At 33.5% G+C, this 19,198-nt stretch overlaps 2 protein-coding genes across 3 annotated transcripts in view; both read right to left on the minus strand.

Annotated features, from left to right (window-relative positions):
- LOC126884708 (mucin-5AC-like) overlaps positions 1-9,879 on the minus strand; it is a 111,193-nt gene extending 101,314 nt beyond the window's left edge. The window contains exon 1 of one of the 2 annotated variants that reach the window (XM_050650830.1): positions 9,609-9,879. In XM_050650830.1, the coding sequence (XP_050506787.1) occupies positions 9,609-9,637 (29 nt within the window). In that variant the 5' untranslated portion in view covers positions 9,638-9,879. The remainder of the gene's footprint in view (positions 1-9,608) is intronic. The other variant, XM_050650831.1, reaches the window with a different exon arrangement.
- LOC126884717 (uncharacterized) overlaps positions 1-14,485 on the minus strand; it is a 222,295-nt gene extending 207,810 nt beyond the window's left edge. The window contains exon 1 of the mRNA XM_050650841.1: positions 13,910-14,485. Coding sequence (XP_050506798.1) covers positions 13,940-14,485 — 546 coding nt within the window. The 3' untranslated portion in view covers positions 13,910-13,939. The remainder of the gene's footprint in view (positions 1-13,909) is intronic.
- Between the last annotated feature and the right edge of the window lie 4,713 nt (positions 14,486-19,198).

The raw sequence follows: 19,198 nt of genomic DNA on the forward strand, positions 1-19,198 counted from the left end.
ACCAACGTGCCTTTTTTTCTGTCACATACAATTTAATGCGCTAGAAAGAAATCGAAAAACTGTGACGCACTGAAAGATGATCATGAGAAAAAGAATATCTTTGATATTTTATTTTTTAAATAATTATTTTTCTTTATTTTCTTTAATATTTCATTAGTAATAATTTTCTTGTATTTGTTTTACCTGTTTTCTTCGTTAAAAACTCGTTGGCGCCCTCTTTTATTATCCTCTATTTCCTATCTCTATTTTCATCTAAAATCTAAATCATCATACGGAACGTACTTCATATATTCTTACTCTGTAGATGTCTTTCAATACGGAACATGGTTGCCCATCTACTCATACTTTGCGCTGTCATGTCAATGAGAGTGACAATTAGTAATGTAGGGGCAAAAATAATCTATTTAAAGAGATGAGCCCATAAGGCCCCATCTATTTCATCAGACCATATTCTCTTGGGGTAAGAATACATATTATCATATTTTAATTACATTTCTACATCTAACAGCTTTTTATAATCATTTTTACGTATCTAACCTAACCTCCAATGTCAAAGCATGTGTTCTGCTCAATGAACTGTCAACACTGATGGAATGGCCCCGTTCCATTCCAACAGTGAAGCGAGATAGGCGCCAACATACAAAAGAGAGGTTCTAGCACTTCTAGAGAGATATGAGAGAGACAGAGAATTTGTCAGGTAAAATTTGCTAACTGTCAATTTGTTTGCTTACGAAAGATAGCGATTATCTTCCCTCCTTTACCTGATTATCTTTTATCTAATCCTGACGACATTAACTTCGTTTTATGGCGATTCCATCAGTGTTGACAGTTCGTTGGTTCTGCTATTTTAGTTTTAAATATATCTTTTTAATTTACATATATCCACGTTTAGTAATCAAATTTTAACTAGTAGTATCAATCGTAATTCCATTTAATTTACCTTTGCCAATAACTACTTTTTACGATTGTTTGGCAAAGGCTCGTTTTTGGTTTTTCTTCTTGATGTTTGAGATGTGTTTTAATCTTATAGTTTTTTGGGATAAAGATCAAGTCCTCCCTCTGGGAGCTTCAAAAAAGCCTATCGCCGGCGATGACACTAAGGCTGACAGCAATGGGACCATGACATCTAGACTGCAACGACTACCATCTCCAGCTGCAGGGGCCTAGGGCCAAACATCTGCCCAGGTCTACAAGAAGTCTACAGCAGTACCATTCGACATCAAGAAGTTACCATCGAACCAGATATGGTATGTTTAACAGTAAATGGTTGAGTTCAATTAGTTACCACTATAAACATCCTGGATTAACCGATAATAGTATAAAAGGCCCGGTTTCAGGTAAAATTTATTTCAGGCTTTATTATGGGAGTACCGTCTAGTCAGTGTTAATTGCAAAAGACCAACTCTGTCTACCTCGGTGGCTTATCGCTCTGGGTGGGTCTTAACAATGGGCCAGGTCAGATAAATTTAATAATATTTACGACCGCACTAATTGAACTCAACCATTTACTGTTGAACACACCATACCAAAAGCCATAAGTATAATCCAGAATTGTTAGTTTTTGGCAAGAATTTGAATATATTTACAACAATAAACATGATTAGTTTAAAATACTGTTTTATTTGCTTCCATACTAAATTTTCAGAGTTCATATTCTAAGATTAGAACAAGACGAACACACACCTTGAGAGACTGAGTTAAGCTTAGGGTGAACGATAGCTATCTTGGTCAGTTGAAATATTATTTTCGAATAGTATTTCAAATAGCTGGGGTAATCCATCGCCTATTTCGTTTCAACTAGAATATTGAGATGTTATGTATTCTTTGTCTTTTTATATGGACAATTATGGACGCAGCTGAAAAAATATTTGCCGCTTTGAGAGGTGCTTTTAACGAAAAATGTGGAAAAAATCATGGACGCTACGAAAAAAAAAAAGGATGTAATGAAATTGAACACAGTAAAAAGAAAGATGAGACATGTTCACGACAGTGGCAATTGCTCTTCAGAAATAAAGCATAGACTAGCAATGACCCGAACCGCAACAGCTAAATTAATTAAAATATGGAAACACCGAACACTATCAAGGAATACTAAGATCAGGTTGGCCAATGTCCTTGTTTTCCCATTGCTACTAGGTCTGGATCCCGCGTATGAAAAAAAAGTTGATTAATAGCAAGCTGAAAATTTGTTAATAGCTTAAGGGTGTCTAGTCCGACAAACTTTGATATATGGGAACACTGGAACAGGGGAAGTTTTAATTGTGGAACAGGTTAAAAATTTGGAACGGTCAGATCACGAAAACGGCACATGTATTTTGTCCGACAGAACAGACTTAAACTCTCCGAACAGAGATTAAACTCTCATGCAAAAATCAGACTGCTATTTATCACCAAATGGGCGTTTTAATGAGTGGAACATGTAGAATATGTCAAATGACAGGAATTATGACAGGTGATAAATAGCAGTCTGATTTTTGCATGAGAGTCTAATCTCTGTTCGGAGAGTTTAAGTCTGTTCTGTCGGACAAAATAAATGTGCCGTTTTCGTGGTCTGACCGTTCCAAATTTTTAACCTGTTCCACAATTAAAACTGCCCCTGTTACAGTGTTCCCATATATCAAAGTTTATCCTACTAGACACCCTTAAGCTATTAACAAATTTTCAGCTTGCTATTAATCAACTTTTTTTTCATACGCGGGATCCAGACCTATACATACTCAGCTGAAACTTGAACTCGCAAAAAAAGCGATAGAAGTAAAATCTAAGCCTTCGAAATCTAGGTCTACAGAAGAATTCTTCGCGTATCCTGGACAGAACACAGGAGCAACCCGACTATTCTGGGATAGTTATTAATTCGTTACAAATATTGCAGAATATTCAGGTCTACGTCATCAACTTGGTCCACGTCATCTGCATAATATGCTAAAATTTGGGATGATTTATTAAAAATATTTTCTCTGTTGTCTATTCGGACATCTCTGACCGCCTTTTCCAGAGCTATGTTGAACAGGAGACACGCCAGCGTATCTCCTTGTCGCAGCCCAACATGCGTTCCATAGGCCTGTGATTGTTCGCCCTGTATTTCGACTTTGCAAACAACTTTACGCATTGTAGCCTTAACCATTCTTATCAGTTTATCAGGAATGTACGAAAAGATGGTATGTGTCGATATTGAATTCATTACGGTCGGTAATTCATGTCGATTACATCAACGCGGTGGAACTTTCAAAAAATTGAAAAATTGCAATTTTTGTACTCGAATAACTTTTGATTAAAAAGTAAAATAGCAATTCTGCTTACCGCACTTGAAAGTTCAAGTCAAAGTATATCGGTTTTAGTTATTTGCATTGCTAAAAATTTATTATTTTATTGTTAAACAAAAGTATAAACACCTAGTGCTGGAGTGATGTTTTCAATGATTTCTCATTTAAAATCGAACGAGTAGGTAGAGTAGGTACAAGTGCAAGCGAGGCTATTTCTAAGTAGCATGCATGTAAACGCATGTATTAGGCACGGGAAACACTATGTGTTTATAGCTTTTTTTAGCAATAAACACATAAATTTTTAGTAATGTATATATTCTAAACCGATAGAATTTGACTTGAACTTTCAAATGCGGTAAGCAGAATTGCTATTTTATTTTTTAATCAAAAGTTATTCGGGTTCAAAAATTGCAATTTTTCGATTTTTTGAAAGTTCAACCGCGTTTATCTCGAAAACTATGCATCCTACGAAAAAACTTGTAGGAACATTTTTTAGTTAGAATGGCCCAAAAAATACAAAAACATGTTTTGTTTTGCGAGAAATCGCTGTTATGTAATTCCTCAACTTCTTTGTTTATAACAATCTTATCGACATCCGGATCAACTGTTACCCAAAAAATTCGTGTTCTACGGGCCAAAATACATAATAAAAACTTGGGTAAGTCCATCTGAATACAGGAGGCCGTTGTACCCCCCCTGGCGACAGGACTATGTATTAAGGAGGGTTATTCCCCTATGGTTTCTACATTCCAATTGAACATCCTTTTTGTGCAGCGGGCAAACGATTCCAATACACCACTCTTCCGGATTTGTTCCTCATTCCAGGCTTTCAGTATTATCTTATACAGTGATAAGCGCGCTAATAACCGCCAAAATAGCACAAAAGATGGAAAACGTATTAAGTTGTGAGATAAAAAAAGAAATAAAACTAGTCAAGCTGGGATATTTAGCTATATTAACCTATAAATTTACAGTAATATATTGACTGTTTCCCACCTTTACACTTATCAGAAAAGTATGTCAACCAAAACTGTCACTGTGACAGTGGTAGTTTCCAAACTCGTGCGATATGTCTAAAGGTGGGAAACAATCAAAATAATGTAATTTTATAGGTTAATATCGCTAAATTTCCCAGCTCGACTAGTTTCATTTCTTATTATCTCACAACTTAATACGTTTTCCATCTTTTGTGCTATTTTGCCGGCTATTAGCGCGCTCATTTGAAAAGTTGCCACCCCCTATAATTTGGTCCCTATAGAAAATCTAAAAATATACAAAATTACGTCAAATTTATTTGTGAGGGGGACATTTTATAGACCAGTTTTCAACCAAATTACACTAACCCTCTAGCGCTGGAGGAAACAACCCCCAAAATCTTTAATGGAAAGGGGGGTTGAGTGATACCTCATTTTAAAGATAGTTCGATTAACTTTTCAAAAATACCGCCTACATTATATTTCTCTTCAGTAATTTTGGAAAAATCAAGTGAAACCGTACAGATATTAAATATCGAGTTCAGAACTCCAAAATTTTTTTTGGAGTATTGAACTCCAAATTTAAGTTTTTTTGGGGTGTTGAAGTATTTAGAGTTTTTTTTATTGAAGTATTTTTGGAAAAATCAAGTAAAACCGTAAAGATATTAAGTATCGAGTTCAGAACTCCTCCAAAATTTTTTAGAGTATTGAGTCCAAGATGTTTTGAAAAGTACAGAAAAGAAATATAAGGCATGTGGTATTTTTGAAAAGGTAATTTAATGACCTTCAAAATGAGGTATCACTCAACCCCCCTTTCCATTAAAGATTTTGGGGGTTGTGTCCGCCTCCGCTATAGGGTTGATGTAATTTAGTTGAAAACTGGTCTACACAAATAAATTTGACGTGCTCTTGCATATTTTTAGATTTTCTATAAGGACCAAATTATAGGGGGGTGGCAACTTTTCAAATTGACACACTGTATACAGGGCCCCCGTAAGGGTTACTGACGCCTGTGTGCAAAAAACTATTTTGGCGCCCCTTAAGGCATTTTGGTTCATGTTTATTTATTTATTTTTTTGAAAGTAGGTAGTTAGGTAGGTAGGTGCTTGAAATAAAGCAAAAAACTGAACTTGAGAAGTCATAATAAGTTCTAATGAGTTTTACCCGGAAAGTACAACATTTTTGGTTATTTTACGTTGAAATATTCGATTTGGATTTTGTCGAATAAGAACGTATTTTCATGAGCCCCAATTTTGCTTTTACTAGGTCTATAGACTTTCAGAATAATATGAATATACCATTTTTCCTTTTTTTTACAAGCTACCTTTTTGATAACAATATTTTTTCGATAAAATACTTAGTTTTTGAGTTTATCCGCCTAAAAATGTGTTTTTTTTGTTAAAAAAAAACATTTTCACTCGCAAATACCTCAATAAATATTGATTTAGTTACAAAACTCTATTGAAAAAAAGTGGCTTAGAATTAGTCAGTTTATCAATTCCTGGACTTATTTAAATCTATATTTCTTCACCCCCCAAGCAAAGCAATAAACGTTACAAGTCCAGCTTTGAAGTGGAGGGTAAGTAGAACGTAAATACAAATTTTCATGAAACTCGGTGGTGAAAATCTCTGAAAATTACACGTTATCGCCGTATTTCACGTTCATTTACTGGGCTGTAGGTACAATAGTTAAATAAAAAATAGCTATTATAGGAGCCATATAGTTTCCGAGACTTTGCTGTTGCAAATTCATTAATTACATCGCTAAAATTTATACCGTCAAAAAGTTCTTCTTCAATTGCTAATATTACACAGTACTGTACACAGGCAATGCCAAAAGAATTCTTAGTGAAATGCTTACGTTTGGAAGGGTGGAGATTAAATAGTTTTCAAATATATATTGTAAAATATTTAAGGGGTCAGCATCATCAGGTAATAAAAATATCTTTAACGCTTTTTAAACAAATAATTGGAATATACAGGGTGAGTCACCACTAACGGGACGGAAAATTACAGCTAAACGGCAAAAGATTTGAAAAAAATTTAAACTGAATAGTTTGTAAGTTAATAAAAGCTACATTTTAAAATTATTTTGAAATATACAGGGTGCCCCAATAAATGGCGGCGTATCAAAGTTATATTTTTTCTTATGGAACACCCTGTATTTTATTGCATTTCTTAATTATCCGCAAAAAATAAGGTATAGTTTAATAAGGCTTCCCTATACCTATGTACAGAGTGTTCTGAGTTATCTTGACTTTTCTTAAAATGTAAACTTTTAAAAGAAGGTTTATTCTCAAGTTATTTAAGAAATTATAAAAACATTACTTTTACATCTAAATAGTTGGATATTGGTTGAATGTATTCCATGATTAATTATTATACATTTGTCTACAGGGTGTTCAAAATTTACAGTTTCATTATTGGAGTATTCAATGTGTCATATGATGCTTATTTTAAATGGAACACTATGTATATTAATAAATAATTATACTAACCAAATTTACCTCTTTCGAATGGTATATGAATGTCCTATACCTAGGTGTCATAGTTTTTGCGTAATTTACAATTATTTAAATTCTTAATCTGTAAATCGATTTTAAAACAAAAGATTAATGTCATTGTATGACATTGTCAGTTTATGACAGTACGGTCTGGTAATTATCAAAACTATAAACATCCGTGTATGATATTCAATTTTTTTTTACTTAAAAATGGCTTTGGAAGAGCCAATTACATTCAAATTTAATTGTTCCTAAAAATGAATAATCACACTATCTATGAAAGAGTAGACATGCTACTTTTCATTGGGGAATATTTTTAAAATTTTCTCTTAGCTTCTAAAGTTTACGCTTAAAAGTATCCTGATAGAGGATACCCAAAAAAGGACGTTTTTGAGAAATTTCTCGATAGAATCCGTGCTGCTGGTAATTTTGCATAGGTAGGAAAAGTTAAATAAAAATAAACTATTTATTTTTGATGACGTCAACGATATTGATGTCCTGCTTTCTGTTACGGAAAACCCAAATACTAGTACCTACGTGAAAAATGTCGAGTCAATTGGAGATCAGTCTAACAAGTGTATGTAGAATACACAAGAAAAACCACTATCATCCGTATAAAACTCAACTACACCAGCATTAGACAGAACAGGAACGTTTAACTTTTCGTTTATAGACTTTAGAATTTGGAGAAGATCCTGATTTTTTTTAAGAATGTATTGTGTACAGACGAATCTACCTACTTTTAATAATAATCGTCTAGTTAATAGACATAGCTTTCATTTTATTATGATACAGTAAACAAACATTTTACTGTTGATCGCCAACACCGATGAAGTGTTAATGTTTGGGGCAGTATTCTGAGCCAGTACGTTATCGACCCATATTTTTTTGACGAAAATCTGAATGGAGCAACTTTATTAAATTTCTTAAAACCTTCCACTTAGCGTGCGAACAAACATGTGGCTCCAAGTGGACGGAGCTCCTGCTTATTTTTGACGTGATGTTAAGAACAACCTCAACATAAAATTTAGAAATAAATGGATAGATTGATTCGGTCCATATATTTGGCCACCTAGGTCACCAGGATTGACCAAGATGAATTTTTTTTAAATGGGGTTATAATAAAAATATTGTAAATGCTGCACTTCCTAACGCAGAAACCTGTGTTTAGTACAATCTTTGATTAATATACATGGTGTTCTAATAAAATACCCATCATATTATGCTACATTGAATAATCTAATAATGAAACTGTAAATTTTGAACACCCTGTAAATAAATGTGTAATAATCAATCATGGAATGCATTAATTATAAGATAATTACCAGACCGTATTGTCATAAAATGACAATGTCATACAATGACATTAATTAACTTCATCTTTTGTTTTAAAATCGATTTACAGAGTAAGAATTTAAATAATTGTAAATTACGCAAAAACTATGAGACCTAGGTATAGGACATCTATATACCATTCGAAAGAGGTAAATTTGTTAAGTATAATTATTTATTAATATACATGGTGTTCCATTTAAAATACGCATCATATGACACAATGAATACCCCACTAATGAAACTATAAATTTTGAACACCCTGTAGACAAATGTGTAATAATTAACCATGGAATACATTCAACCAATATCCAACTATTTATATGTAAAAGTAATGTTTTTATAATTTCTTAAATAACTTGAGAATAAGCCTTCTTTTAAAACTTTACATTTTAAGGAAAGTCAACATAACTCAGAACACTCTGTACATAGGTATAGGGAAGCCTTATGAAACTATACCTTACTTTTTACGGACAATTAAAAAATGCAATAAAATACAGGGTGTTCCATAAGAAAAAATATAATTTTGATACGCCGCCATTTATTGGGACACCCTGTATATTTCAAAATAATTTGAAAATGTAGCTTTTATCAACTTACAAACTATTCAATTTAAATTTTTTTCAAATCTTTTACCGTTTCGCTGTAATATTCCGTCCCGTTAGTGGTGACTCACCCTGTATATTATATCCTTATTATATCCTGATCTGTCAGTCGTTCTTCAAGAACAAAACAACGTTTTAAAAGATCACTGTCACTTAATTTAAATATGTTTCTTGTTTACTTATACGTCATCGCATTTAATTTCTCAACCTTTGTTTTAAAATTAATTTTTGTTTTTTTTACATTTTTTTTTTCAATTTTGGACCCTTGGTTTTGGCGCCCCTAAAGGATGACACCCGTGTGCATTGCACACTTTGCACATATGGTAGCGGGGGTATGGTACTGACTGTATATTAGCCAGAGTAGCACCTCCTTATTTGAACTAGAATAGAACTAGCCTAAGCCATTTTTTGGCACATGCGCTAGGAGAGAAGAGAAAAATACCAGCTTTATTTTAAAAGTATACAAAAATGGAATTATTTACGGGATGCCTATGTCTAGCAGTGGACTTAAAACGGTTGATGATGATACAAAAAGGGTTTTATTTTTGTTTTTTGAAAAGGTTTGTAGGTAATTTTGACAGATTCTACAGCAATTTTAAGTTGACCTATTTACACTCTAAAATCAGTATTACCTCGCTCATTCAATTTTTGAAATTTCGCAAAAAAGACATGATTACCCTCGCTCTGGGTGGCGCCACTATTTTTTTTTCTCATTCGTTTCAGGTAGTAAAGAACAACAAAAAATTGGTCCCAAGAGTGTCCTCCCAAATTTAAATTAATATTTTTAGTATCAAAAAAGTGGATATTTCCTGTGGAATTCAATATTATAATTATTGTTCATTTAAATAACTAGTAAATTTGATAAAGAATAAAATGATTTTAAATTTGTATTTTATAAATCTGTATATTTAGTGTTTAATTAATACTTACATTAAAATTTTGGTAGTCATATTTCTCATCTAACTCTCCTATTGATAAAACTTGGATGAAAACCGGCCCTGAGACGTTGTTTGTGAATCACTAAAGCACTGTGTTTTTAACACTCTTGAGCAGAATAATGGCTCACTTTTCACTCAACACCGCATGTTCAGTACTGAAACGAAACGGCGATTAATCCGTACTGAAACAAAACTGAAAACAAATGAAGGTAACTTTCGCTCTTTTGCCCAGCCAACTAGTGACAGCACCGGTAAGAGGATTGCCACCGCCAACTCACCTCTTATATATGGAAGATTCTGCAATTCTTTATTGTTTTGTCATTAGATGTTGACGATGGTATGCAGGTATAGGTATATTGAGACAATGTAAGCTCACGGCGGCAATTTATGGAAGTCATTCTATATTTTGCGAAATTTCAGTCGAATTTTATTTGTCTGTTGAATGACACCAAACACGACCATCCACCTGCACTCCCTAGGAATGTTTTGAAATCTTAAACAGGAACCCCCATTTTATCTCGAATAAAAGTAAATAAGTTTTTCAAAAATGAATAACTATTTTTAATTTCGTTGCAACACGAAACTACAGCCGCATTATATTCTAGTTCTAGTTCAATCAGAGAGTGCAGCAAGCACCTCTACCGGTTTCGAAACTTATTAGTCTCTCATCAGGAGGCACATATGCTGCTCTCTCTGGCCAACCAGGACAAACCCCGGCGTGCACACTGGCGGATCCAGGGGGGGTGTCACGGGGGTCATGACCCCCCCCCATAATTGTAAACCCACGTATCCTAGGGTTGGTAAGACTAAGTGACCTTCCATCAGGGATTGGTAATTAAATCACCCTCAAGACCCACGACCCCCCCTAAACAAAGTTTCTGGATCCGCCACTGGGCGTGCAGTAATGGATTGCAACGAACGAAATGGCAAGGATGCCCTAGCGGCAACTGCTAGCAAAAGACTAAGTTTTCAACGAAGTTGAAAATGGTTATTCATTTTTGATTTACATGTTTACTCTAATTGGAGTACGAGGGGAACCATTCTCGTTGGAACTTTACCGCGCTGAGCAGATGAGACGTGAATTATAAATTGTAAAATTCCTTAATCTTCTTTAGTCTCAGCATCCGTTATGGCTTGCAAATTTTAGAAGCCTCGGAGGTGTAACCAGAGAAGGTTCCCATTGTTTTCAGTCTGGTGGGATGTAGAGTAATATTTTTGATGTTTTATATGCTATTAGATTGAAAACGTAGTCTTTTAAATACGTTTTATTCGAGACATTTTTTCGAATTGTTGATGGATGCCGCTATAATCGACAAAATACGATTTATTCTGATACTCTAGGAAAATTTTGGAAACGCTTTAATATCTTGAAAATTACAGTTCCAAAGAAAACAACTAAAAAACATGGATTTAATATTTTTCAACAACCTATCGAATGGGACAAAGGACAACTTTGAAATATATTTTTTTTTGTTTTGATTCTGGCCTTGGTTTAGAACCTTTAGCCACGTAAGTACATATAAAATTATTATTCGTTCATACAAAATTGTCCAGTATACACTTAAAAATAAAGAATAATAAAAAATAAAGCTTACAAATAACAATGTCTACTTACTATGTTAATAAATACAACTATGCTAATTATTTTTTTTCTTTTTTTTTCACTACGATAGGAACCAAACCCGATTCAACCTCTCGGAGATTTAGAACCTCTCAGTGATTTTTTTTAAATCTTTTTTTTTTTGAATAATTTGAAATCTTAAAACCTTTATTTTTATTGCAGATTTGGATTCTGTATTTAGTACCGTAAAGATTTCCCTCCCCACCCACGCCTGAGGGCATAATTTTAAGAAAAAATCAATGTTTGCTATGAAAGTACATATTTAAAATAAATAAAACAATTTATACAATAATATTGTTGAATTCTTGATAGATGGTTTTGTGATCATGAAATATAATACTTATGATATAAAAATATAACAATAACAGTATTTTTATATTTCAAAATGAAAATATCGTTTAAATTAAAATAATAAAATTCTTCAAATTACTTCATATATTATTTCGGCTTCTTATTCTTTCGGCTTATTATTTCCGGTTGTAAGCAAATTGTTTTCTTTATTAATAAATATGTAAATAAAAAGTGAAATATTTTTGTTTTCTATATTCGTCGTCTGCGGTCTTATAAATTGTTAAAGTCGCAGATTAAGGATGTACCAGAAAGAACTTTCAACATGAACAGTCTCAGATTTAAATTACTATTTACCATTTTAATGGTGGATTCTGCATCTGAGACAATGTGCATCCCTCTGAATCAAAAACAAGCAAAACCATCATTTACTTGAAAATATTGTTGTTGTAATTTTTTCTGCTTCATTCAGGTGAAAGATACTTTTTAAAATACACATTATTTCTGTATTTGTTTTTTTTCAGATTACAGTGCTATTTGTTGCGAATCGAAAAAAAATTTAAATAAACCGAGATAAACCTTGTTTATTTTTTATGTAGAATCCGAATCTGCAATAAAAATAAAAGTTTACGATTTTTTTCTCATAATTTTTAAATGTAAAACACTATATTTTATTTTTTCAAAAGATTGCATTTATGATCATTTTTCATTTTTATAAAGTATTTCCTATATCTAAACTAATTACTTTCCGAGATATTTTTAGATTTATTAAAATTTCTGGAATACCTTTAATTTTTGTAAGTAGTAATAACTTAGTATTGTGTAATAATGTAACAAAATTATTCTTATTCAGTAAATAACTAGTACAAAACATAAATCAACACATTATGCAATAAATGCAACTATTTTTAGATTAAGTACAACAGCAAGCTGTGACAGTTTTTATGGTATTACCTTTTTAATCGGCTTTTATGTCTTGTCTTTAATTTTAAAAATATATTTTTCTGTTGAAGAATTAAAATCTGAAGAAACAAAAAAAGCGCTCCCAGCAGCAAGTGCAAAGCGTCTGATTTTAATCGATTATGTGCTATTTGAAGATGAGGGCTACATTTCACAGAAGTGGAATAGTTCATCAGCATAATCTTTATTAATTTACATCAAGCAATCTCTACTTTATTAACTAGACCGGTCTAGTTAGACTCAAAAATAAGAGTGAGGTTACAATAATTACCATCAAGCTGAAAATTGGCAGTATTGTTCAAAATACCATCATAAATGAAATCTAAAAAGTCCTCATAAATCCGACCCGAGCTAAAAAATTTACGCGGGGTCAAAGGTCACCAAATATGGTTTTAAGCGATTTTCAGCGAAACGGTAAGTTTTATCATAAAATTAGTTCTAACAAAAATGTAGATTAGATAATTATCTATAAAAAATATCTTAATACTTTTTTTCGTAAGAGCCACCGTTTTTGAGATACAACGATTCAAAGAGTTGAAAGAGTTCTAATCGTCATATTTATGTATTAGTACACCACGTATACAGTGATGAGCGTGCTAATAACCGGCAAAATAGCTCAAAAGATGGACAACATGTTACATTGTGAGATAGAAAGAAACAAAACTAGTAGAGGTGTTAAATTTAGCGATAGTAACATATCAGTTGACATTATATTGATTGTTTCCCAACTTTAGACGTATCAAAGGAGTATGTCAACTAAAACTGTCACTATGACAGTGGCATTTCTCAAACTCGTCCGATACGTCTAAAGGTGGGAAACAGTCAAATCAATAATCAGTTTAAAGTTACTATCGCTAAATTTAACACCTCTTCTAGGTTCATCTCTTTTTACCTCACAACTTAATATGTTTTCCATCTTTTGCGTTATTTTGCCGGTTATTAGTGCGCTCATCACTGTACATATACATCACTGAAGCTGTAATACAAGTAAACATAATATTCTATCGGTCAACCTAACTTATATTACATAATATAATAATAAAAGATATTACAAGATAATGTTTCTACTATACAGCTTGCGGTCTACCGAGGGGTGCAATGTATAAGCTGTATTATATTACAGTGCCAACAAAAAAATCGTTACAAAGTGAATATAACGCCAAAGTAATAAGAATTATTATTTCAATTTTACGGCTTATTCCCAACATAAATAGTAAATTGATAGGACAAAGTATTAACTCATAATAATTCTTCTTACTTATGCGTCTTATTCAATTTGTAAAGATGTGTTTTGTCGGAATAAACACGTTCTATAGGTACGTCGGCTAATCTAATCACCCTACCTATTCCTTTCTCAGAAGGGTTTGAACATGATAATGAAAGCCAACTTTTTAGGCAAAATGTTTATTGCTAAGTACTAATACTTACTTACTTAGTCCTAAGCCTTTCTACCTTTAGGTGTAAGGCTGGTGGAGTTGAGTTTGGCATTGTAGTCTCCATGCTTTCCGATCTTGCGCTAGGTTTCTTGCACTTTCCAATGTCAATCCCTTCTTCTCGACTTCTTTCCTGATTTCATCTACCCACATAACTCTTGGTCTCCCTCTTTTGTTTTTCCCCTGCACTCTCGTTTCGAACACTCGTTTTGTTAGCCTCTCGTTCGACATTCTACACACGTGCCCGAACCATCTAAGTTGTCCTTCTACTATTTTTTCATTGATTGGTTCTAGTTTTAGGTTTTGTCTAATTGTTTCGTTTCGTATTTTGTCTGTCCTTTTTCTGTTTGCTATTTTCCTCAGGAACCTCATTTCCATAGCATTGACTCTGGATTTTTGTCTCCCCGTCAATGTCCATGTCTCGCTGCTATACATGATTGTTGGTCTAACTACTGATTTAACGACTGCCGTTTTTACTTTTTCCGGTATCCCTTTTTTCCCAAAAAATGTTGTTTTCATAGTGTTAAATAAGCTTCCTGTTCGTCCCATTCTCTCGTTTATTTCCATGTCTTGTTTACCATTTGATTCGATTATTACTCCTAGGTATTTAAAATATTCCACTTGCTCTAGTTGTTTCCCGTCTAATTCTATTGCGTGTGTCTTCCTCGTATTTGAAATTATCATTGTTTTTGTTTTCTCTGTATTAATTTTCATATTTATGTTTGATAGTTCTTCTTCTAGGATTTCAAGATTGTTCTGTAAGTCTTCTCTGTTTTCTGCTATCAATACCATGTCGTCTGCAAATAGTAGCTCCGATAGTTGAGTCTGTTTCATTTGCCAGTATCCTAATGTTAGTTTTCTCATTCTTCTCTTGGCTTTCTTTATCGCTTCATCCAGTACCACTGAGAATAGCAGTGGACTCAGCACGCATCCCTGTTTGACGCCTTGACTTGTAGAAAATTCTCTGGATTCCTCGTTATTGGTTCTTACTGTATTTGTATTATTTTTGTACATATCCTTTATTACTTCTATTATGTGTCTGTCGACTCCCCTTTCTGTTAGTGTCTTCCAAACGTCCTTTCTTCGGATTCTGTCAAACGCCTTTTCCAGGTCAATGAAGCACATATGTATCTCTCTATTTTTCTTGATTACCTTCTCACTTACTTGTCTTAATGTGAATATTAGGTCTTGCGTGCTTCTGTCCTTCCTGAATCCACACTGTGTGTCTTCCATAGTTGTTTCTATTTGTGTTTTTATTCTTGTCTCTAGTATTCTTGCTAATACCTTCCCAGGGATACTTGATATGGTGATACCTCGGTAATTATTACAGTTTCTCTTGTCTCCCTTTTTGTGTATTGGTAATATAATGTCTTTCTTCCAGTCCTTTGGTAATTCTGCTCTATTTATGATATCATTCATTAGTTCTTTCATGCTATCCATTCCCTCTGTCCCCATGAATTTTATCATTTCCGGGGTGATATGATCCTTGCCTGGTGCTTTGCCCAGTTTTACTCTTTCTATTGCTTTCTCTAATTCCTCTCTTGTTATGGATTCCACTTGTTGTTCTTCATTCCTTTCTTGTATCTCCCCTATGTTGTCCTTGTCTACATGAGTTAGCTCTTTGAAATGTTCTCTCCATCTTTCCATTATTTGTTTTTCTTCTGTTAGTACGTTTCCATTCTTGTCTTTTATATTCGGCATCGTGTGCTCTTTCTTTTGTCTGAGTTGTTTTAATGCGCCGTAGAAGAGTTTTTGGTTTTCCCTATAATTTTTTGTCATTTTTTGTCCAAATATCTCCCATGACCTTTCCTTTCCTGCTTTCACCGCTATTTTAACCTCTTTCCTTTTTTCTTTATATGCTTCGTAATCTTCCGGGTGTTTTGTGCTTAGGTATCTTTTCCATTTGTCTTTTTTGTTCTTTATTTTCTCTCGTATTTCTTCCGTCCACCATTCTGTTCTCCTCATGTTAGTGTTTGCTATTTTTGCTTTCCCGCAAGTTTCCTCAGCTGCTTTGATTATGCTGGTTTTTAGATATTCCCATTTTTTTTCTATATTTGTATTTTTTGCCCTACCTTTCAAAGTATTATCTAATTTTTCTTGGAATTTCTTCTTATATATTTCCTCTTTTAATTTGTAACTTTTTATTTTTTCATTTACTACCTTTCTTCTCTTTTCTTCTTTTTCCTCTGTTGTTCTCATTCTCATTATTACTAGATGGTGGTCACTGCCAATCTCCGAGCCTCTTTTCACTTTCGTATCCTGTACTCTTTTCCATTTGTTGCTGCTTACCAAAAAGTAATCTATGATTGATTTTTCGTTTCTGCTGTCTTGTACTCTCGTGTATTTGTGTACTTCTTTATGTTTAAATTTTGTATTTGTTATAACTAGTTTATTCTCCATACATATTTCTATTATTCTTTCACCATTTCTGTTTAGCATTTCTTCTCCTTCTTTTCCCATTCACTCCTCTATTCCGCTGTTGTTGTTTCCGACTCTACCGTTTAGATCTCCCATTACAATTATGTTTTCTTCCCCATTATCAATTTGCATTTGGAGCTCCTCGAAAAATTTATCTTTCTCTTCCTTTCTTGCATCTTCATTTACTCCGTAGGCTGTTATTATTGTCCATATTTCTTCGTCCATCAGTTTAATTTTCACCGATAATATTCTCTGGTTAACATATGTTTCTTCTATAACGTGTTGTAGTCTATTCGGTGCAATTATTATCCCGACTCCTTCTTTTGCTCTCTCTTTTGTATCCGCTCCTACCCAAAGTAACCAATATCCTTTGTGTATTTTCTTAAGACCTTTTCCTTTCATCTTCGTTTCTGTTATGCCTAGTATTTCTATTTTTTGTCTTATCATATCTTCTACCAGTTCTTCCTCTTTTCCATTGATGCTTCTCACATTCCATGTTCCCATTTTTATCTCTCCTTTTTTCTGCAATCTAGCTTTCCCCTTTTTCCTATTTTCATCCTTGTTTACCTTTGCATCATCTTTTTCCCTATCGCTTTTCCCATTCATTGCCTTGGTTGTCATTGTTGTGGGTCCGGTCTCATTATTTTCTTTTAGTTTTTTGAAGTCCCTTCCCCGATATTTCTGTGAGTTAGTATAAGTTTCTCTTTATTATGGTCCCATTTCCACTCCTTTCCATTAATCTCCAGTTTCATATATCCTATCTTCGTAGTATTACCTTTGTCTTTTTCTTCTTTTGCCATTTTCCTAATTTTTGCTTGTATTTTCCTTTCCTTTCTTGTTAAATCTGATTCTATATACACCTTTTGTCCCTGTAGATTTTTCAGTTTTCCTTTGTTTTTTAGTACACTCATCTTATCCGTTAGGTTTTCCATTTCTGCTACAAAGATTTGGTCGCCGATCTTCACCGCTCCTCTCAGTCTGACCTCTAATTTCAGATTTCTTCCTATGAAGTGTTCTACTGACTCCTTTACAGGCTTTCCGTCGGTAGCATCTAGTGTTAGGCCTTTTAATACTATATTATTTCTCCGTCTATCTTTTTCCAATTGTTCTATTCTATTGTTTGCCATTTTTAAACCTTCTTCCAATTTTTCGTTTTTTTCTTTCAGCTCCTTAATATATTCCATCGTTTCTTTTTGGTCTTTCCGTATGGTTCTTATTTCTGCCATCATTTCATCATTTTTCCACATAACTTCCCGCATCATTTTTATCATCTCTTCATTTGTGTCGTTGCTTTTATTCGGTGTTCGTCTCGTCAGGTTACTCTTTTCAAAATATAATTTATCTTCTTTATATTTTTTCTTCTTAGATTCTTCGTCGCCACTATCAGATAGTTCTTCATTCTTTCTATAGGTTTCCTTTCGGATTGTTCCTGTTCCGCCACTGGCCATTTTAAATTAAATGTTAACCTCAGCACTAATATAAATATTATTATTATACACTTAGAAGTTTATTTTTATTTCGCACAAGAACGCTTTTTAAGTTTAACGATTATCGATAACGATAGGTCTTTTAAAAAACCGGTGTTTTTATTGTGATAGGTTTCGAATTCGAAATTACCTTATCGCCAATACACCTGCCACACGACCTCTCGCCTCGCTTGCCAAACTCGAACTCCGGATTAATTAGTCTTAAGTACTACTCCGGAGTAAATATACTTGTTAAACCTAATTTTACTTAAATGTGCTGAAGTTTAAAAAAAACTAATTCAACTCCACAAGAAGTTATTTCCAACGGAATTAGCTTTCTTCTCTCTATGTATGGAGCGCCTAAAAAAACTACGTGCTTAGATAAGTTTCGATATGCATGTTTCTTTAAAAATACTCGAAATAAAAAACAAGTGCAATTATCTTGTCTTCCTCCAACCTGAGCGGCTGCTCATCAACATCTTTTTCGAGTATATTACCAAGTTCAAGTGTGGCTTAGTTATCAACTAGATCCAAAAGACTGGGGATGGAAATTAGTCGACAGTTCATTAGAACCAATTCAAACTTTACTCCCACCTGCGCCGAAAAAACTCCTGGACACAATTTTTTGCAACTGGAAAAAGGGATGTAGCGCTAAATGTGGTTGCAAAAAGGTTGGACTGTTTTGTTCGGTAGTATGCACTAATTGTTAAAACCGGTCGTGCTCCAATGTTGATTCACCAACAATTGAGGATTCATTTGATTGTATCGAGGAGCCATGCAATGTGTCATTATTGGGGCAATTTACTTGCACCCAGGATGACCAAGAAGAAGAAGAACAGGAAGAATAAGAACCAGAAGAATAAGAACAAGAAGAAGAAGAACAAGAAGAACTAGAAGGTGAAGAAGAAGAAGAAGAACAAGGAGAAGAGGAAGCAGAAGTATTAGAAAATTATGAACCAGTTGGATGAATTTCCCTTTTTTTTTAATTTATACCGCTTTTTATAAACTTTCATCATTTTTAACCCTTGCCAATATCAATTATTCAATAGCTTGAAATTAAACAGAATCATAACAGATCCGTGGAATAGGCCTACTGGGGAAACCACGTTAAAACCACCAAAGGTGGTGCGGAAACGTGTGCGCATATTATGACAATTACAACTTTTTTAATCGTTGTATCTCAAAAACGGTGGCCCTTAGGAAAAAAATAGACATTTTTATGGATAATTACCAAATCTACATTTTTTGTTAGAACTAATTTTATGATAAAACTTACCGTTTCGTTGAAAATCGCTAAAAACTATATTTGGGATTTATTTTGAACAATCCTGCCAATTTTCAGCTTGATGGTAATTTTTGTACCCTCGGATGTGTAAGTTGACCGGAGTAAACAGTC

The sequence above is a fragment of the Diabrotica virgifera genome, chromosome 5 (assembly GCF_917563875.1).
Source record: "Diabrotica virgifera virgifera chromosome 5, PGI_DIABVI_V3a".
In the NCBI taxonomy this organism is placed as follows: Eukaryota; Metazoa; Arthropoda; class Insecta; order Coleoptera; family Chrysomelidae; genus Diabrotica; species Diabrotica virgifera.